Source organism: Heterodontus francisci, chromosome 15 (assembly GCF_036365525.1).
Source record: "Heterodontus francisci isolate sHetFra1 chromosome 15, sHetFra1.hap1, whole genome shotgun sequence".
Taxonomy (NCBI): domain Eukaryota; kingdom Metazoa; phylum Chordata; class Chondrichthyes; order Heterodontiformes; family Heterodontidae; genus Heterodontus; species Heterodontus francisci.
Genome location: NC_090385.1, coordinates 6448029 through 6470605, shown reverse-complemented (window position 1 = coordinate 6470605; position 22577 = coordinate 6448029). Strand labels below are relative to the sequence as shown.

General features: G+C 43.9%; 1 protein-coding gene across 5 annotated transcripts in view; it reads left to right on the top strand.

Moving 5' to 3' along the window:
• The window catches only part of LOC137377477 (phospholipid-transporting ATPase IG-like), a 195097-nt gene that overhangs the window by 105100 nt on the left and 67420 nt on the right, over positions 1-22577 (top strand). For all 5 annotated transcript variants that reach the window (XM_068047102.1, XM_068047105.1, XM_068047101.1 and 2 more), the window contains 3 exons: positions 1985-2166; positions 7393-7659; positions 14478-14652. In XM_068047102.1, coding sequence (XP_067903203.1) covers positions 1985-2166; positions 7393-7659; positions 14478-14652 — 624 coding nt within the window. The remainder of the gene's footprint in view (positions 1-1984; positions 2167-7392; positions 7660-14477; positions 14653-22577) is intronic.

The window sequence follows — 22577 nt, the reverse complement described above, 5'->3', positions numbered from 1 at the left end:
TCAATGGCATTACCATCGCTGAATCCCCCACTATCAACATCCTAGGGCTACCATTGACCAGAAACTGAACTGGAGTAGCCATATAAATGGTGTGGCTACAAGAGCAGGTTAGAGGCTCGGAATCCTGCGGCGAGTAACTCGCCACCTGACTCACCGACGCCTGTCGACCATCTACAAGGCGCAGGTCAGGAGTGTGATAGAATACTCTCCACTTGCCTGGATGGGTGTAGCTCCAACAACACTCAAGAAGCTTGACACCATTCAGGAAAAAACAGCCCACTTGATTGGCACATCATCCACAAACATTCACTCCATCCACCACCGATGCACAGTGACAGCAGTGTGTACCATCTACAAGATGCACTGCAGCAACGCATTAAGGCTCCTTAGACAGCACCTTCCAAGCCCGTGACCTCTACCACTTTGAAGGACAAGAGCAGCAGATGCATGGGAACATCACCACCTGCAGGTTCCTGTCCAAGTCACACACCATCCTGACTTGGAACTATATCGCCGTTCCTTCACTGTCGCTGGGTCAAAATCCTGGGACTCCCTTCCTAACAGCACTGTGGGTGTACCTATCCCACATGGACTGCAGTGGTTCAAGAACGCAGCTCACCACCACTTTCTCAAGGGCAATTAGGGATGGGCATTAAATGCTGACATAACCAGTGACGCCCACTTCCCATGGATGAATTTTTTAAAATTATCAAACTTCATGAGGGGCAGATTCCAGATAACAACATTATGCTCTGCTTGTGTTGGGAAAATGTTTTCAAAAAGGAGTTAGATATAGCTCTTGGGTCTAAAGGGATCAATGGGTATGGGGCGAAAGCGGGAACAGGCTACTGAGTTGGATGATCAGCCATGATCATGAATGGTGGAGCAGGCTCGAAGGGCCAAATGGCCTACTCCTGCTCCTGTTTTCTATGAAAATAAAGCATGCTAAAGCAAAACTAGACAAGCACAAGGTTCAGTCTTGCAAAATGTATCCAACCACGTATCGGGCAGTGAAGAACCAGCTTGAAGAGAAGATCACATTGGTTCCAATTGAAGGTTATTTTGAAAATATTGCTGAGGTATTACTTTTGTCTGGCATGATTAATTTTCCTTGAGTTTGGAGAAAGCCTACTTTGAAAATGTGAATCCTACCCTATTAAGGCAATTTGATGAATGCTTAGAAGTTTAGTTTAGTTTAGAGATACAGCACTGAAACAGGCCCTTCGGCCCACCGAGTCTGTGCCGACCATCAACCACCCATTTATACTAATCCTACACTAATTCCATATTCCTACCACATCCCCACCTGTCCCTATATTTCCCTACCACCTCCCCCTATACTAGGAGCAATTTATAATGGCCAATTTACCTATCAACCTTCATTATTGGTTAAGACTTGTTTTATAATCTGATAATTTTGTTCTTTATTAAAGAAACCTGGTTGGTGTGTTTCATTCTGGGATAAAAATAGTCTATAATTGACCATATCAGTAAGTGGGAAAACATTTAAGTATATGTTGTGACCTGTGGAGAAATGGAACTAGAATAAACAGTGCACTCCTCCTACCTCGTTAGTAACAAACTAGAAAAGACAATGCACTGTTCCCGCCTCGGTCATAACAAGTAATATATGCTCTAGGGCTACTTGTGATGATAGAAGATGTTGCGTATCTTCCAGGATGGAAATAAAATGTGAAATTGCACTTTTTATTTGGAACCCATTGCTGACTTACCCGATAAGTTACGAATAAAGTAATAGCCTTTTCTTGTAAGGGTACAGATTTCTATTTAGCGTGCAATAATATGAATATACTGTTCACTTTTGCCGTATCTGTATCTTACATGGGCCAAAGTTATGTAAATTGAGATGTAACATTGTAAATGTTCCGTGAGGTGAGCATGATTTATGATTTTGAGTCAGCGCCATAAAACAAAGAAGAAAAAATCAGTCTCTGATGCACGTGCTGTAATTGCATATGTCTAGGATGGTTTGAGGACACTCTGTGTCGCATACAAAGAACTTGCTCAGGATGAATATGACCAGATCAGCGGACAGCTTCAAGAAGCCAAAATGGCCCTAAAGGACAGAGACAGCAAGTTAGCTGAAGCTTACAATGATATTGAAATGGATTTACATTTAATTGGTGCAACAGCTGTGGAAGACAAGTAAGTCTTTTTAAAATGTTCAGTTATATTTGTGCTCAGATTGTCGTACGATATAATCTCTGTAACCAACCTTTGTGGCATCATATGGGTCTTTCTGGATTACATACCTATTCGGTCAATGCAACACTTCAGCTGAGAGATGCAAGTTAGTGGTGTGTTGGTGGCTTTTATCTGTTTCCTCTTCATTCAGATTGACCAGGACAATGATAAGTAGCCTCTGTTTATCATTTTCGGATCTTGCCAGTGGGGGAGCTCAACAATGTGGAGATCTGACTGGCATCTCCCATTACTGGAGCGCTACGTATGGGTGATGCCAGCTTATGCAGTTGTATTTTTGAGACTAGAACGTCAGTTACAGTCTGATAACATGCCTCTGTTTGTTACAAATCGTGTTGTATAATTTGACTTGTGACACAAATGCTATCCATTCTGAAGTAAGATTTTACACTAAAAGACCACTTTTATTGATCCCTCTTTGCTGCTTTTAGTCAGGATATTAAAGGCAGACAAGTGCAATTTGACCTTTCGCACCCCACAATTCCCCATTTTATTTTGAATCTCGTACTTTTTGCAATGCATTTATTGTATTTTTTTTTTAATGTGTAGAACAGATCCTGGTTAGAATAGGTTTAGCAAAACCCTGGAAGCTGGTTGACTGAATGAGGAAGGCCGACTCCAAGACATGGGCAAAATATTGATCCTTTACAAGATAATGATTACGACTGCACTATAAAAGTTGCCAGTGATTAAAAATGTACTTGGTATATTCTGTATCGAAAGTCTCCTCGATTGGTAACAGCAGACTTCAAACATTCGTGAAATCTTCTCCCAGCCAGTGTTGTCATTCAAAATACACCATCATTTGCTGAAGCAGAAATAAAAACATAGAACTGCAATTGAACATTGTGTCAGTCAACAGTCTACAGGAATAAAGCCAGGTCGGGATGTTTCAAGTGTGATCCCTTCATCTTGAAGAGTGCACACATGAAGTATCAAACTCTCATTTCTCTTTATAGCTCTGTCCAACTTTGGTAGTTTCTTAATCTTTATTCGACTTGCTGAAGCAGTCTTTTGAGTTTGTGGGAATCTGTGATTGGTCTGATGGTAAGTGTGCTTTCACCAAGGCTTTTGGTACTTCCAGCAGCCACCATCTCCAACTTTATAAATGAACAGCCTCCTGGCTGGAAAAGTACTCAGTGCAGCAGAATAGGTAATCAAAATGATCTGCTATTATGTAATGGAGTAGTACTGTAAAAGTTAGTGGTACAGACCACAGGAATTCTCCTCAAATATTTGGTTGCAATTGTCCCGCCGGTATTGTCTGGCAGAGGCATTAAATTTCTATAATTTAACTGCACAGATTACAGAATACCTTGCTGACTAGAAATATTGATTGAAACTAAGTTCTGCATCTCTTGTGTGAAATGCAGCTGCTTATTCATAAGTTTTGATTTCTCTATGCACAGTTCTATTTTTATATTGAAGACAGTGTACAAAGTCAGCCTAGCAAGCTAGACATCTCCAGTAAAATGCTTAATTCGTGAAAGGTACTTAGGCCAATTGTAGGATCTGGTCATTTCAAAATGTTCCTACTCTAAATGCATATCCCACTATTCTGTGCTGAATCAGGAATTGATTTAACATCACTAATGAAAAGGGGACAATCAAAAGTTTCTGAGCCCAGTCAGGATGTCTGATGAGCTATCAGGTATTAGTAATGACCTCAAAGGAGCGGAAGAAATAACCTGGACACAATTATAGACACTGTGAAAGATCAAGGAGCAGGTTATCTCCTCACAAATAGTCACCCCGGTGACGATGGCAATTATTGACAACTTTCTGGCTACCCAAGTCCTAATATCTGAAAATTTTCAGTATGCAAACCTATCCTTTAAGAGATGAGAAAGCAAAATGCTAACAGATGATTGGAAATCTAAAATACAAGCAGAAAATACTGGAAGCACTCAACAGGTTATGCAGCATCTGTGGAGAGAGCAATGGAGAGTAAATATCAGGTGGATAACATTTTGCCAGCCAATTCTGGTGTAAGGTCAGTGTCGTGAAACCTTTACCCCATCCCCTTGTCACACATGCTGCCTGACCTGCTGAGCGTTTCACTTACGCATTAATGGAATCTTGTCTGCTGTCTGCTCTTGGCAGCAACTGATGAAGAAAAACCTACTGAATAGGTTTAAAATTTTTTTGATGTGTTTGAAAACTGGCCACAGACTAGTAAAATTTAAATGCAATGTTCGAACAAACACAACTGTAATAATTTTTGGAATTAGGGATAGTATTAGATCCAAAGAGGAGAGATATAAAATTGCCAGAAAAGCAGCAAGTCTGAGGATTGGGAGCAGTTTAGAATTCAGCAAAGGAGGACAAAGAGGTTGCTTAAGCGGGGGAAAATAGAATGAGAGTAAACTTGCGGGGAACATAGAAACTGACTGTAAAAGCTTCTGTAGATATGTGAAGGGAAAAAGATTAGTGAAGACAAATGTAGGTCCGTTACAGTTGGAAACAGGAGAATTTATTATGGGGAACAAAGAAATGGCAGAACAATTAAGCGCATACTTTGGTTCTGCCTTCACAAAGGAGGACACAAATAACTTCCCAGAAAGGTTAGAGAACCAAGCGTCTAATGAGAGGGAGGAACTGAAGGAAATCAGTATTAGTAAAAAAAAAATAGTGCTAGGGAAATTAATGGGGTTAAAGGTTGACAAATTTCCCTGGAAATAGTGGTGGTCATCTTCCAAAATTCTGTAGACTCTGGAGCAGTTTTTTAAAATTCATTTCATTCATTGGATTTGGGCGTCGCTGGCCAGGCCAGCATTTATTGCCCACCCTAATTGCCCTTGAGAAGGTGGTGGTGAGCTGCCTTCTTGAACTGCTGTAGTCCATGTTGGGTAGGTACACCCACAGTACTGTTAGGAAGGGAGTTCCAGGATTTTAACCCAGCGACAGTGAAAGATCGGCGATATAGTTCCAAGTCAGGATGGTGTGTGACTTGGAGGGGAACTTGCAGGTAATGGTGTTCCCATACATTTGCAGCCCTTGTCCTTCGAGTTGGTAGAGGTCATGGGTTTGGAAGGTGCTGTCTCAGGAGCCTTGGTGCATTGCTGTGGTGTATCTTGTAGATAGTACACACTGCTGCCACTGTGCATCGGTGGTGGAGGGAGTCGATGTTTAAGGTGGTAGATGGGGTGCCAGTCAAGCGGGCTGCTTTGTCCTGGATGGTGTCGAGTTTCTTGAATGTTGTTGGAGCTGCACCCATCCAGGCAGGTGGTGAGTATTCCATCACACTCCTGACTTGTGCCTTGTAGATGGTGGACAGGCTTTGGGGAGTCAGGTGGTGAGTTACTCGCCGCAGGATTCTTAGCCTCTGACCTGCTCTTATAGCCACGGTATTTATATGGCTACTCCAGTTCAGTTTCTGGTCAATGGTAGCCCCTAGGATGTTGATAGCGTGGAATTCAGCGACAGTAATGCCATTGAATGTCAAGGGGAGATGGTTAGATTCTCTCTTGTTGGAGCTGGTCATTGCCTGGCACTTGTGTAGCACGAATGTTACTTGCCACTTATCAGCCCAAGCCTGGCTATTGTCCAAGTCTTGCTGCATTTCTACACGGACTGCTTCAGTATCTGAGGAGTCGCGAATGGTGCTGAACATAGAGCAATCCTACCGCTCCTACAGATTGGAGGGTGGCAATTGTAACCCCACTCTATGAAAAAAAAGGAGGGAGAGAAAAAACAGTGAATTAAAAAACAGTTAGCTTTACATCAGTAATGGGGAAAATTCTAGAGTCTGTTATAAAGGATATGATAACAGAACACTTGCAAAGCAGAAATGGGATTGGACAAAGTCAGCATGGGTTTACGAAAAGGAAAATCATGCTGAACAAATCTCCTGGAGCTTTTGAGGATGTAACTGGTAGAATAGATAAGGGAGAACCAGTGGATGTGGTGTATTTGAATTTTCAGAAAGCTTTTGAGGTTATTGTGCAAAATTAAAGCACATGGGATTGGGGCTAATATACTGGCATGGATTGAGAATTGGTTGACAGACAGGAAACAGAGTAGGCATCAAGGGGTCTTTTTTCAGGTGGCAGGCAATGACTAGTGGGGTACTGCAGGGATCAGTGCTTGGGCCCCTGCTATTCACAATATATATTAATGACTTGGGTGAGTGAACTAAATGTAACGTTTCCAAGTTTGCAGACGACACAAAGCTGAGAGGGGGGGGGAATGTGAGCTGTGAGGAGGATGCATAGAGTCTCCAATGTGATTTGGACAAGTTGGGTGAGTGGGCAAATACATGGCAGATGCAGTATAACGTGGATAAATGTGAAGTTATCCACTTTGGTTGTAAAAACAGAAAGGCAGATTATTATCTGAATGGCGATAGATTGGGAAAGGGGGAGGTGCAACGAGACTTGGGTGTCCTTGTACACCAGTCGCTGAAAGCAAGCATTCAGGTGCAGCGAGCAGTTCGGAAGGCGAATGTTATGTTGGCCTTCATTGCAAGAGGATTTGAGTACAGGAGCAAGGATGTCTTACTGCAGTTATACAGGGCCTTGGTGAGACTACATCTGGAGTATTGTGTGCAGTTTTGGCCTCTATCTGAGGAAAGATGTAATTGCCATGGAGGGAGTGCAAAGAAGATTTACTAGGCTGATTCCTGGGATGGTAGGATTGACATATGAGGAGAGATTGGGTCAACTCGGCCTATATTTACTAGAGTTTAGAAGAATGAGAGGGGATCTCCTAGAAAGCTATAAAATTCTAACTGGACTAGACAGGCCAGATGCAGGGAGGATGTTCCCGATGGCTGGGGAGTCCAAAACCAGGGGTCACAGTCTCAGGATATGGGGTATGCCATTTAGAACTAAGATGAGGAGAAATTTCTTCACTCAGAGGGTGGTGAACCTGTGGAATTCTCTACTGCAGAAGGCAGTGGAGGCCAAGTCATTAAGTATATTCAAGAAGGCGATAGATATGTTTCTTAATGCCAAAGGGATCAAGGGATATGGGGAGAAAGCAAGAACAGGGTACTGAATTAGACGATCAGCCATGATCTTTTTTGAATGGCAGAGCAGGGCTGAATGGCCTACTTCTCCTATTTTCTATGTTTCTATGCATACATATTTGATGAAGTGTTTAATTTTCAGTTTTTTTTTTAAAGTTGTGTTTGATTGCTTTGTTTTTCTTTTATCCCCCTACAAAAAGGCTCCAAGACCAGGCTGCAGAAACGGTTGAAGCGTTGCACTCTGCAGGTATGAGCATTTGGGTGCTCACAGGGGACAAGATGGAAACAGCAATGGCCACGTGTTTTGCCTGCAGGCTTTTCCATACCAATATGAAGCTTTTAGAACTGACAACAAAACACATTGAGGAGTTCAAAGCAAAAAACGAGGCGAAAGTGCATGAGCTATTGCTGGAACTATACAAAGTGGTTGTCCAAGATAGAAAATGCTCTTCTGTAAGCCTGTTAAGGTATGTCTTTGAAACCCAGAAATTTTTGTAAGTTGTGAAGTACTTTTCTTGCCTGAGTCAGAAGGGTACGGGTTCCAGTCCTACTGCAGGGACTTGCGCTCAAAATGCAGGCTGACACTCCACTGCAGTACCAAGGGAGTGTTGCACTGTCAGAGGGGGGCGTCTTTCGGATGTGATATTAAGCAGAGGCCCCCATCTGCCCCCTCGGGTGGATGTTAACCATCTCATGGCACTTTTGAAATACAGCAGGGAAGTTCTCCCTGGTGTCTTGGCTATTATTTATGCCTCAACCAGTATTGCTCTATTATCTGGTCATTACTTCATTGCAGTTTATGGGAGCTTACTGTATGTAAGTTGACTGCAACATTTCCTATATTACAATAGTGACTACACTCTTTTTCAACCTTCTCAGTGCAAGCGAGTATCACCTTGTATTAAGAACTTAGGAAGAGGAGTAGGCCGTTCAGCCCTTCAAACCTGTTCTGACATTCATTGAGATCGTGGCTAATCTGTATCCAAACTTCACTCACGTGTTGGATGCGTATCAAACTCTTGGCGGGCAAAATTCTATTGCTATTAGATTTTAAATTATTCCTTGAGCTAGCATCTACTGCTGTTAGTGGGAGAGAGTTGTACACTTAATCATAGTCATTACAGCATAGAAGAAGGCCATTCGGCCCATTGAATCCATGCCAGCTCTCTGTGAAGCAGTCCAGTCAGTCCCACACCCCTTCTCAATCCCCGTAGCCCTACAAGTTTATTTCCTTCAAGTGCTCATCCAAAATCCTTTTGAAATCATTGATTATCTCTGCTTCCACCGCCCTCGTGGTCATTACCACTCACTGTGTAAAAAGTTCCTCACATTCCCCTACATCTCTTGCCCAAAAATTTCAATCTGTGTCCCCTAGTCCTTGTACAGTCCGTTAATGGGAATAGTTTTTCCTTGTCTAACTTAGCTAACCGTTCATAATTTTGTACACCTCTATCAATTCTCCTGTCAATCCCCTTAGCTCCAAGGAGGACAACCCCAGCTTTCCCACCTAACCTTGTAGCTGAAATCCCCCATCCATGGAACCGTTATAGTAAATCTCCTCTGCATCCTCTCGAGCCCTCACATCTATCCTAAAGTGTAGTGGCCAGAACTGGATGCAGTACTCCAGTTGGGATCTAACTAGAGCTTTATAAAGGTTCAGCATAACCTCACTGCTTTTGTACTTTCTGCTTCTATTTATGAAGCCCAAGATCCCATATGCTTTTCTAATGACCCTCATAATATTTCCTGCCACCTGCAAAGAAGGATGCACAGAGGTAATACAGTAACTATGGGGGATTTCAACCTACATACAGACTGAGTAAACCTAATTAGTACTACAGAGTGTCTCCTGACAATGCAAAGCATCTGCAGAGCCATCACTCATGTCATTGGTGCGTTCGAGCATTTGCTAGCTTGCCAGAATGAAAGCGCGCGCTGACGTCACCACGCAATGACGTTAGGCTAAATGGCCCTGAACTCTGCGTTCATTCCCCCAACAGTATCCCGCTCCCTCCCGCCATCCCCTTCTGAATCGCTACTTCACTTGCCTACTTTCAACTACTTGCCGTTCCATCCTGCCTCACCGCTTCCCAGTCTTGCTGCCCTTGGCCACTCACTCCCTGCTTGCTCCACCCTTGTCTGCTCTCTTCCCGCCCCCCCACCCCCGCCGCTTATCTGTGCTGTGTGGTGGGGAGCAAGCTGGGGGGGGGGGGGTGGGGGGAGGTTGCTGGGGGAAACGGCAAGGCGAGAGCAAGTGAGTGGCCACGGGGTGACATGGGGTAAGCAGCGAAGTGAAACGGCGATGGCGGGAGGGAACGTGGTACTGGTGGATTGGGCTGGAGGCAGCGATCGCAGCCATTGAGAGGGTTTTGGGTTTCACTTTTTTGTCAAATTGATCAGAGGGCTATCTTACTAGCAGCTGCCAGAGATGTCACAGACAGTGACATTTCAGTCGATGAGGCTGCATTTGCACATCAATACTGCACCATCTATTGGTTGCATTGTCAGCAGCCTTAGTACTAATGTTATGGAGGATGAATTCTTGGAATGTTTGTGAGATGGTTTTCTTAGAGCAGTATGTTGAGGAACCAGCTAGGAAACAGGCTATTTTAGATCTATTATTGTGCAATGAAAAAGGGCTAATTAATGTTGTAAAGGAACCTTTAGGAAAGAGTGACCATAATATGATAGAAATTTACATTAAATTTGAAAGTGATGTAGTTCAGTGAGAATCTAGGGTCTTAAATCTAAGCAAAGGAAACTATGAAGATATGAGGGGCAAATTGGCAATGGTGGATTGGGAAACTGTGTTAAAAGATATGACAGAACAGGCAATGGCTAGCATTTAAAGAACTAATGCATGGTTTACAACACAAATACATTCCTGTAATGCACAAAAACAAAGCAAGACAAGTGTTTCAACTGGGGCTAAGGAAAGAAATCAAGGATTGTATTAGATCAGAGGAAGAGGTGTATACCGCTGCCAAGAAAAGTTAAGCCTGAGGATTGGGAGCATTTAGAATTCTACAAAGGAGGATCAAGTAAAGATTAGGCTGCATTTGCGGACAGCGCAACCACAAGGCGGCGCTGCGCTGGCTCATGCACAAATGTAGCCTGTTCCACTAATACGTCACAGTCTGTGATGTTCAGGTAGCTGCCAGGACTAAGGACAGTGCTGCTGAAATAATCACAGCAAGGCAACATAAACCCATGACAGCGCACAGTGACCGGGGAGAGCAGGCGGAGGAAGCGGGGAGCAAGCAGCCTGCAGTCAGTGGCCGGGGGCTGCCCGCTTCCCCGCGTTACGTGATGATGTCATCTGCGTATGCGCCAACCAGTCCTGGCAATGTGGAACACCGCGCACGTGCAGAGAGCAGGAGCCCATTTGCGCTTGGTGCAGTTTGATGACGTCCGTGGCCGGCTGCGTTGTCAGGAATCACTGAAAAGATTAAGAAAGGGAAAATAACATTTGAGTAAACTAGTGAGAAACATGAAAGTGGACTATTAAAGCTTCTATAAAAAGGAAAATATTAACAAAAGCAAATGTAGGTCCATGACAAGTGGCATCAGGAGAATTTATAATGGGGAATAGGGAAATGGCAGAGAAACTAAAATTCTTTGTGTCTGTCTTCATGGTGGAAAATACCAAAAAACCTCCCAGAAATAATGAAGAATCAAGGGACTAGTGTAAATGAACTTTATGATATTAATATTAGTAAAAAAAACCTAGAGAAATTAGTGGGACTTAAAGCAGATACATCCCTTGGACCTGATTATCTACATTCCAGAGTGTTGAAACAGGTGGCTGTTGAGATAGTAGATACATTGGTGGTCATCTTTCAAAATTCTATAGACTCTGGAATGGTTCCTGCAAATTGGAAGGTGCCAATTGTAACCCCACTATTTAAGAAAGGAAGGAGAGAGAAAACTGGCAACTACAGACCTCTTAGTCTAGCATCAGTCATAGGGATAATGCTAGAATCTGCAACAAAGGATGTGATAACAGGTTACTTAGAAAATAGTGGTAGGATTGGGCAGAGTCAGCATGGATTTATGAAAGGGAAATCATGTTTAACAAAACCTGTTAGAGTTTTTTGAGGATGGAACTAGCAGAATAGGTATGGGGGGGAAATCAGTGGATGTGGTAAATTTAGATTATCAGAAAGCTTTTGATAAGGTCCCACACAAGAGGTTAGTAAACAAAATTAGAGCACATGGGAATTGGAGGGAATATATTGGCATGGATTGAGAACTTGTTAACGGACAGAAAGCAGAGAGGAGGGATAAATGGGTCATTTTCAAGTCATCAGGCTGTGACTAGTGGGGTACTGCAAGGATCAGTGCTCATGCCCCAGCTATTCACAATTTATATGAATGATTTGGATGTGGGGATTAAATGTAATATTTCCAAGTTTGCAGCTGACACAAAACTAGGTGGAAGTGTGAGTTGTGAGGAGGATGCAAAGATGCTTCAAGGGGATTTAGAGAGGCTAAATGAGTGGCCAAAAATTTACCAGAGGATTTGAGTATAGGAGTAAAGATGTCTTAGTGCAGTTATATAGAGCCTTGGTGAGACTGCATCTGGCGGATGCAGTTTTGGACTCCTTACCGAAGGAAAGATATACTTGCCATGGAGGGAGTGCAACAAAGGTTCACCAAACGAATTCCTGGAATGAAGGAATTATCCTATGAGGAAAGATTAAATAGACTGGGCTTTTATTCTTTGGAGTACAGAAGAATGAGAAGTGATCTCATTCAAACATACTAAATTCTTACAGGGCTCAACAGGGTTGATGCAGGAAGGATGTTACCCCCGGCTGAGGAGTCTAGAAGCAGGAAACAGTCTCAGAATAAGGGGCAGGCCAGTTAGGACTGAGATGAGGAGGAATTTCTTGACTCCAAGGGTGGTGAATCTTTGGAATTCTCTGCCCCAGAGGGCTGTGGCAGCTCGGTCATTGAGTATGTCCAAGACTGAGATCAGTAGATTTCTACAAATTAAAAACATCAAGGGATACGGGGATAGTGTAGGAAAATGGTGTTGAAGTAGAAGATCAGCCATAATCTCACTGAATGGCGGAGCAGACTTGAGGGGCTGAATGGCCAACTCCTGCTCCTATTTAAGTTATGCTCCTACATGCATCCCCAGGTCCCTCTGTTCCTGCACACTCTTTAGAACTGCACCATTGAGTCTATATTGCCTCACCCGATCCACTCTGTCAAAGTGCATCACCTCCCACTTGTCTGTATTAAATTCCATCTGCCACCTGTCTGCCCATTCTGCTAGCCTACAGTTGCCTGTTGTAGGTGGTTAGTATCATCGTCACTGTTTGCCACTCCAAGTTTGGTATCATCAGATTTTGAAATTCTACTCTATTCCAAGATTCAATATAAACAGTGGTCCCAGCACTGACTCTTCGGGGAACACCACTGTCTACCATCCTGCGGTCTGGAAAACAACCATTTACCACGATTAGCTGTTTTGTATCCTTAAGCCAATTTCTAATCCAGTTGGACACTGGCCCTCCTAGTCCATGAGCCTCAATTTTGTTAACCAACCTTTTATGTGGTACTTTATCAAACACTTTCATAAAATCCACATGGACAAGTTTCATTGCATTCCCTTCAACCTTCCCTGTTACTTCATCAAAAAATTCAATTAGTCAAACATGATCTGCCACCCTTGTGTAAGGAAATGTTTCTTACCTTCTCAATGGCTTGGCTCTCTTATTAAGGTCATGTCGCCTTGTCCTGGACTCCCCGATCAGCAGAAAAGGTTTCTGTCAATTCCTTTCAAAATCCTAAAAGCCTCAATCAAGTTGCCTTCTATATTCTAGTGAATGCAAGCCTAGTTTATATAATCTTGCCTCCTAATTCAACCTTGGAAGCCTTGTAACATTTTGATGAAGCTGTGCTGCCCTCCTTCCAAGGCCAGTATATAACCTTTCTAACAATTTTACATATTCCTCCAAATGTAGTCTAACCAGGCTTTTGTATAGCTGTAACAGAACTTCCCCTTTATGTTCTAATTGTCTGAAGGCTAATATTCCATTCGGCTTTTGATGATTTTTTTTGTACCACTTTTTTCTAATGCTGTTTTCTTGTTTACGTTAGCTTTAATTCGATTCAGTATTAGCTATCCTGGAATGTCAGGTATATTATCCTCTTCCTCTACTGTGAAAACTGCCAAAATAATTTTACAAGTCTGCCTTTACCTTATTTTCATTTACAATATTACCATCTATTTTTAAAAGAACCGATATTACCCTTAACTACTGTTTTACTTCTAAAAGACTTGTAAAAGCTTTTTGTCTTAACTTGTGATGGATATCAAAATTTTTCTTTGCAACTGATAGCACATTTTTGTCTTCCTTTGCTGTTAATATTGCTTTTAGTCCCATGGATCTACACTATTCTTTGCACTTTTGTATGTTCTTTCATTTAGTTTTGTGTTATCTTTCTCACCTTTTGTCGACCATGGTTGTTCATTTTGGTAAATAGAACTCTTGTACCTCAGGTATGTACTGGTCTTTTATTAAGCGAAATGTTTTTTGAGCACTTCCCATTGTTCGTCTATAGTTTTAACCGATAGCAGTTTTGACCAGTTTGCTCATCCCATTAAAGCTAGCCTTACCAAAATCTAAATATTAATACCTGCTAGACTTCACCTTTTCATTGCATTTGGTCATATTATGTTCCCTATTAGATAAACGTTGCCGACTATTGTGCATTACCAGCTTCCTTCACTCCACCAATGGAGGGCGTGTCTTCAGCTGCGTGGGCCCGGGACTCTGGAATTTCCTCCCTAAACCTTTCTGCCTTGGTACCCCTCTTTGCTACTTTCAGTCACTCCTTAAAATCCATCTCCTTTTGACCAAGCTTTTGGTCACCCATCCTAATATCTCTTTATGTAGCTCAATGTCTGATAATGCTCCTATGAAGCACCTTGGAATGTTTGACAACATGATATAGTTACATGTTCTTGTTGGGTAGATTTTCCTAACTTACACATTGAGGATCAACGTTTAATCACTTGAGTGTGTTCAAGTACCAATATCTGCAGTGATTGTTCGAATTGTAATGCATATGGTAATTGCCCTTTATCGTGTGTGCCTTCAGTGCTTAAAGTACACTGGCATCTAGTGACAGAACATTTGTACTGCACCAAAAATTCTATTGATCTGGTCATTTCACAGTGTGAATACTGGTATAGGATTGAACTTTTCCACTAGAATTGTGTACTACATCACATTTCTTAAAAGAAAATCTGCATCCATTTCTGTTGCAGAAGTTGGTCTGCTGTGCAGGAATATGGTTTGATCATTGATGGTGCTGCTCTGTCACTAATAATGAAACCAACCCAAGATGGGAGCATGAACAACTACAAAAACCTGTTGTTGGACATATGCCATCGCTGTACTGCAGTTTTATGTTGCCGTATGGCCCCATTACAGAAAGCACAGGTATACTGACTACTTTTTTAATGTATTTGTTAAATGCCTGTCTATCCATGTTTGAATCCAATCATCTGTCTCTATCTGTACCCATGCCCCTTTCTATAGCTATCTCATGTATCAAAACATCTGTTTCTCATGTTTTTAGCCAATAGTGTAAAAAAAAAAGGAATGCTATTCTTAAAACCTGTAACTTGTATACACCTGAGAATTTGCAAATCTCTGTCTTGAAACAATTAAAAATTGACCTTGGGATGTATTCAGGTATGTGCTGCAGGGAGGAGCTCTAAACAGTGGCCTTAAAGAGACAGGCAGGTTAGCACTTAGATGTCACAACTTTGTTACAAACCCCAGTTTACTCATGAGCAATGCAACAGGGGATAAACTAGTCTTCAAATATTTTGAGTCTGACACACAGTGCCTATTGGGAAAATAAAATGGAAGTTAGTATGCAGATTTCTTCTGATCTGGAGTTGGGTATTTACAAACTTCTGTTAATTTTTAAGCTGCTTTCACAATGGCAATCCCTAAGTCACCTGGGATGTCCCTATTTTTAGCAGTTGGACTTGGTGGCTTCAGGGATTATAGATAGTCTAATTACATCTGTATCATCGCCACAGAATAATGCATTGCCCGTTAATACTCCTATTGTAATCACTCAAGTGATTGCTATTTGATCTCTCTCGCTCTGTTCAAAATCAGTATAAAAAATATACAAATGATTCCATTCATTTATTCTCCACTTGTAGCAGGGTTAGGCTCATCAGCTAATTCATTGGTTCTCAAAGTTGTTTGTGGTTGGAGGACCCCTTTTCAAATGGATTAATAATCATTGAATTTCACCCGCTATCTTCTTTCTTTCTTTTGGGCCTCCTTATCTCGAGAGACAATGGATACGCGCCTGGAGGTGGTCAGTGGTTTGTGAAGCAGCGCCTGGAGTGGCTATAAAGGCCAATTCTGGAGTGACAGGCTCTTCCACAGGTGCTGCAGAGAAATTTGTTTGTTGGGGCTGTTGCACAGTTGGCTCTCCCCTTGCGCCTCTGTCTTTTTTCCTGCCAACTACTAAGTCTCTTCGACTCGCCACAATTTAGCCCTGTCTTTATGGCTGCCCGCCAGCTCTGGCGAATGCTGGCAACTGACTCCCACGACTTGTGATCAATGTCACACGATTTCATGTCGCGTTTGCAGACGTCTTTATAACGGAGACATGGACGGCCGGTGGGTCTGATACCAGTGGCGAGCTCGCTGTACAATGTGTCTTTGGGGATCCTGCCATCTTCCATGCGGCTCACATGGCCAAGCCATCTCAAGCGCCGCTGACTCAGTAGTGTGTATAAGCTGGGGGTGTTGGCCGCTTCAAGGACTTCTGTGTTGGAGATATAGTCCTGCCACCTGATGCCAAGTATTCTCCGAAGGCAGCGAAGATGGAATGAATTGAGACGTCGCTCTTGGCTGGCATACGTTGTCCAGGTCTCGCTGCCGTAGAGCAAGGTACTGAGGACACAGGCCTGATACACTCGGACTTTTGTGTTCCGTGTCAGTGCGCCATTTTCCCACACTCTCTTGGCCAGTCTGGACATAGCAGTGGAAGCCTTACCCATGCGCTTGTTGATTTCTGCATCTAGAGACAGGTTACTGGTGATAGTTGAGCCTAGGTAGGTGAACTCTTGAACCACTTCCAGAGCGTGGTCGCCAATATTGATGGATGGAGCATTTCTGACATCCTGCCCCATGATGTTCGTTTTCTTGAGGCTGATGGTTAGGCCAAATTCATTGCAGGCAGACGCAAACCTGTCGATGAGACTCTGCAGGCATTCTTCAGTGTGAGATGTTAAAGCAGCATCGTCAGCAAAGAGGAGTTCTCTGATGAGGACTTTCCGTACTTTGGACTTCGCTCTTAGACGGGCAAGGTTGAACAACCTGCCCCCTGATCTTGTGTGGAGGAAAATTCCTTCTTCAGAGGATTTGAACGCATGTGAAAGCAGCAGGGAGAAGAAAATCCCAAAAAGTGTGGGTGCGAGAACACAGCCCTGTTTCACACCACTCAGGATAGGAAAGGGCTCTGATGAGGAGCCACCATGTTGAATTGTGCCTTTCATATTGTCATGGAATGAGGTGATGATACTTAGTAGCTTTGGTGGACATCCGATCTTTTCTAGTAGTCTGAAGAGACCACGTCTGCTGACGAGGTCAAAGGCTTTGGTGAGATCAATGAAAGCAATGTAGAGGGGCATCTGTTGTTCACGGCATTTCTCCTGTATCTGACGAAGGGAGAACAGCATGTCAATAGTCGATCTCTCTGCACGAAAGCCACACTGTGCCTCAGGGTAGACGCGCTCGGCCAGCTTCTGGAGCCTGTTCAGAGCGACTCGAGCAAAGACTTTCCCCACTATGCTGAGCAGGGAGATTCCACGGTAGTTGTTGCAGTCACCGCGGTCACCTTTGTTTTTATAGAGGGTGAATCTAATCTAAATTATAACACTTGTAGTAAAGTGCTGTCTGCATCTGCTGCCCTTGTTCTTGTAAGTGGTCGAGGTCACGGGTTTGGAAGGTGCTGTCAATGGAGGCTTGGCGAGTTGCTGCAGTGCATCTTGTATAGGGTACACGCTGCTGCTGCTGTGCGCTGGTGGTGGAGGGAGTGAATGTTTAAGGTGGTTGATCGGGTGCCAATTAAGCAGGCTGCTTTCTCTTGGATGGTGTTGAGCTTCTTCAGTGTTGGAGCTGCACTCACCCGGGCAAGTGGACCATACTCTATCACGCTCCTGGCTTGTGCTTTATAGATAGTGGACAGGCATTGAGAAGTCAGGAGGTGAGTTACTCACTGCAGAACTCCCAGCCTCTGACCTTCTCTTACAGCCACAGTGTTTATATGGCTGGACCAGTTAAGTTTCTGATCAGTGGTAACCCCCAGAATGTTGGTCAGTGCCTGCTTCTCATTGCACAGGATGTAATGCTTAAATATTTTTTAAAACACTCCCCTGTCTTGATTTAAGCCTGAGCTCACCTGGCACTCACCACCAGCCTTAGTAACTGCAGATCTATTTGGTGATCATCATGCCGTCTTCACATTGAGGATACCCTCCATCGTGTTGTGTGGCACTGTACTCAACCACAATCTGTAACCTCATGTCCCGGCACTCTACCATTGCCATCAAGCCGGGGGATCAGCCCTGGTTTAATAAAGAGTGCAGGAGGACATGCCAGGACCAGCACCAGGCATGGCTCAAAATGAGGTATCAGCCTGGTGAAGCTACAACCCAGGACTACTTGCATGCCAAACTGCGTAATCTGCATGCGATAGACAGAGCTAAGTGATCCCACAACCAATGGATCATATCTAACCTCTGCGGTCCTGCCACATCCAGTAGTGAATGGTGGCGGGCAATTAAACAACTAACTGGAGGAGGTGGCTCCACAAATATCCCCATCCTCAATGATGGGGGAGCCCAGCACATCAATGCAAAAGATACGACTAAAGCATTTGCAACAATCTTCAGCCTGAAGTGCTGAGTGGATGATCCATCTCGGCCTACTCCTGAGGTCTCCAGCATCACAGATGCCAGTCTTCAGCCAATTTGATTCACACCACGTGATATCAAGAAATGACTGAAGACACTGGATACTGCAAAGACTTTGGGCCCTGACAACATTACGACAATAGTACTGAAGACCTGTGCTCCAGAACTTGCCACGCCCCTAGCCAAGCTGTTCCAGTACAGCTACAAAACCGGCATCTACCCGGCAATGTGGAAAATTGCCCAGGTATGTTGTGTACACAAAAAACAGGACAAATTCAATCTGGCCAATTACTGCCCCATCAGGCTGCTCTCTATCATCAGTAAAGTGATGCAAGGTGTCATCGACAGTGCTCTCAAGCGGCACTTGCTCAGCAATAACCTGCTAACCGATGCTCAGTTTGGGTTCCGTCAGGATCACTCAGCTCCTGACCTCATTACAGCCTTGCTCCAAACATGGACAAAAGAGCTGAACTCCAGAGGTGAGGTGAGAGTGACTGCCCTTGACATCAAGGCAGCATTTGACAGAGTATGGCATCAAGAAGCCCTGGCAAAACTGGAGTCAGTGGGAATCGGGGGAAAACTCTCTGCTAGTTGGAGTCGTACCTAGCACAAAGGAAGATGGTTCTGGTTGTTGGTCAATCATCTCCGCTTCAGGACATCACTGCAGGAGTCCCTCAGGGTTGTGTCCTAGGCCCAACCATCTTCAGCTGCTTCATCAATGCCCTTCCTTTAGTCATAAGGTCAGAAGCGGGGATGTTCGCTGATGAGTGCACAATGTTCAGCACCATTCGTGACTCCTCCGATACTGAAGTAGTCGGTGTAGAAATGCAGCAAGACCTGGACAACAACCAGGCTTGGGCTGATAAGTGGCAAGTAACATTCGCGCCACCCAAGTGTCAGGCAATGTCCACCTCAAGCAAGCGAGGATCTGACCATCTCCCCTTGATATTCAATGGCATTACCATCGCTGAATCCCCCACTATCAACATCCTGGGGGTTATCATTGACGAGAAACTGAACTGGAGTAGCCATATAAGTACTGTGGCTACAAGTGCAGGTCAGAGGCTAGGAGTCCTTTGGCGAATAACTCGCCTCCTGACTCCCCAAAGCCTGTCCACCATCGACAAGGCACAAGTCAGGCATGTGATGGATTACAAATAAAAACAAGAAATTCTGGAAATACTCAGCAGATCTGGCAGCATCTGTGGAGAGAGAAGCAGAGTTAATGTTTCAGGTTAATGACCCTTCTTCAGATGGATTACTCTTCACTTGCCTGGATGGGTGCAGCTCCAACAACACTCAAGAAACTCGATACCATCCAGGACAAAACAGCCTGCATGATTGGCACCCCATCCAGAAACATTTGCACACTCCACCACCAACACACTGTGGCAGAAGTGTGTACCGTCTACAAGATGCACTACAGCAATGCACCAAGGCTCCTTAGACAGCACCTACCAAACCCGCGACCTCTACCACCTAGAAGGACAAAGGCAGCAGATACATGGGAACACCGCCAGCTGCAAGCTCCCCTCCAAGCCACACACCATCCTGACTTGAAACTATATCGCCACTGCTCCTTCTCTGTCGCTGGGTCAAAATCCTGGAACTCCCTTTCTAACAGCACAATGGGTGTACCTACCCCATGTGGACTGCAGCGGTTCAAGAAGGCAGCTCACCACTACCTTCTCGAGGGCAATTTGGGATGGGCATTAAATGCTGGCCTAGCCAGCAATGCCTGCATACCATGAATGAATAAATAAAAAATGCATTCTGCACTCCCCCTCCTTGGTGAGGCAGGCAGCCAGCCCACTTTGTGTTACACACGTGGTGGCTACACACTGCTCCCTGTTAGCAATAAGTACATCTTCGGCTGCCACTCGATAGCTTTGCAGACCCCCTGGAAAGACTCTACGGACCAACAGGGGTCTGCAGACTCCAGCTTGAGAACCACTGATCTAATGGTGATGTATAATTTTCTTTTTCATAACCTTAACAGACCCTTCAGTTTTGATTTTGGTGTCACCTATTCACAGAATCGTTAAAGGGCAGAAGGAGACCATTTGGTTCATCGTGTCCGCTCCGGTTCTCTGAAAGTGCAATTTTCTTAGTTCCATTTCCCTTGCCTTCTCCCCATAACCCTGCACGTTCTTCCTTTTCATTGAACTGGCTAATTCCCCTTTGAATGCTTCAATTGAACCTGCCTCCACCACGTTCTCAGGCAGGGAATTCCAGACTGTAAACACTTGCTGCTTGAAAAAGTTTTTCCTCATGTCACTTGCTTCTGTTAACAAATGTTTCTCAAGATCTACTCTGTCCAGACCCCTCATGATTTTGAATACCTCTATCAAATCATCTCTCCGCCTTCTCTTCTCCAAGGAAAACAGTCCTAACTTCTGCAAACTATCTTCATAACTGAAATTCCTCATCCCTGGAACCATTTTCTCTTGAATCTTTTCTGTACTCTCTCCAATGCCCTCACGTCTTTCCTCAAGTGCAGCGCCCAGTACTGGACGCAATACTCCAGCTAAGACCGAACTAGTATCTTCGACAAGTTCAACATAACTTCTTGTTCTTGTACTCTTTGCCCCTATTAATAAAGCCTAGGATACTGTATGCTTTATTAACTGCGTTCTCAACTTGTCCTGCCACTTTCAATGACTTATGCACATATACACCTAGGTCCCTTGGCTCCTGCACCCCCTTTAGAATTGTACCCTTTATTTTATATTGTCTCTCCATGTTCTTCCTACCAAAATGAATCATTTCACATTTCTCTGCATTGAACTTCATCTGCCACCTGTCTGCCCGTTCCACCAACTTGCCTATGTCCTTTTGAAGTTCTACACTATCCTCTTCACAGTTCACAGTGCTTCCAAGTTTCATATTATCAACAAACTTTGAAATTGTGCCCTGTACACTAAGGTCTAGGTCATTAATATCAGTAAAAGTAAACGTCCCAACACTGATCCCTGGGGAACTCCGCTACAAACCTTCCCCCAGCCTGAAAAATATCCATTAACCACTACTCTTTGTTTCCTGTCACTCAGCCAATTTGGTATCCATGTTGCTACTGTCCCTTTTATTCCATAAGCTACAAGTTTGTTCACAAGTCTGTTGTGTGGCACTGTATCAAACGCCTTTTGAAAGTCCATGTACACCACATCAACAGCATTGCCCTCATCAACCCTCTCTGTCGCCACCTCAAAAACAAGTTAGTTAAACATGATTTTCCCTTAAGAAATCCATGTTGGCTTTCCTTAATTAACTCACATTTGTCCATGTGACGATTGATTTTGTCCCTAATTATTTTCCCACCACCGAAGTTACACTGACTGGCCTGTAGTTGCCAGGCTTATCTTTACACCCTTTTTTGAACAAGGGTATAATGTTTGCAATTCTCCAGTCAAAGAACCAAGAACAGTACAGCACAGGAACAGGCCATTCGGCCCTCCAAGCCTGCGCCGATCTTGATACCTGTCTAAACTAAAACCTTCTGCACTTCCGGGGACCGTATCCCTCTATTCCCATCCTATTCATGTATTTGGCAAGATGCCTCTTAAACGTCGCTGTACCTTTCTGACAAGCTGCCATTATTTCTTCCTTTATACCCCATTCTACCATGTGGTTACTGTTGGGGGGCCTGTACACTACTCCCACAAGTGACTTCTTGCCTTATCATTTCTCATCTCTACCCAAATTGCTTCTGCATCCTGGTTTTCTGAACTTGGGTCATCCCTCTCTTTTGCGCTAATACCATCATTAATTAACAGAGCTACCCCTCCACCTTTTTCTAGCTTCCTGTCCTCCCTGAATGCCACGTACCCTTCAATGTTCAAGTTCCCAATCTATGTTCGCCATTTCAGAGACATGGCTGCAGGATATCAGATTGTACTTATTTATTTCTGTTTGTGCTCTCAGTTCATCTGTTTTGTTTCGAATGCTACGTGCATTCAGATGCAGAGCCTTTAGTTGTGTCCTTTTTATTATTTTTGTAACCTCTAACCTTATCTGTTGATTTACTCTTAGATTTGTACGCGCTGTCCCTTCCTGTCACAGTCTGTTTATCATTTCCCATATTAATGCCTTTCTCTCTTGCCTTGTCCCTACTTTTTGATTTACCATATCTTCCCAAATTTGATCCTTTTCCCCCATTATTCAGTTTAAAACCCTCTCTGCTTCCCTAGTTATGAGGCTCGCTAGAACACTGGCCCCAGCACGGTTCAGGTGTAGACCATCCCAAAGGTACAGCCCCTACTTTCCCCAGTACTGGTGCCAGTGTCCCATGAGCCAGAACCCACTTCTACCACACCAGTCTCTGAGCCATGCATTAAAGGCCTGCTCAGGTCAAGAAAAATAAAAACGGACCTGAACCCGACTGAACCACATCGGACCCGGCCCGAGTCCCTCCATTTT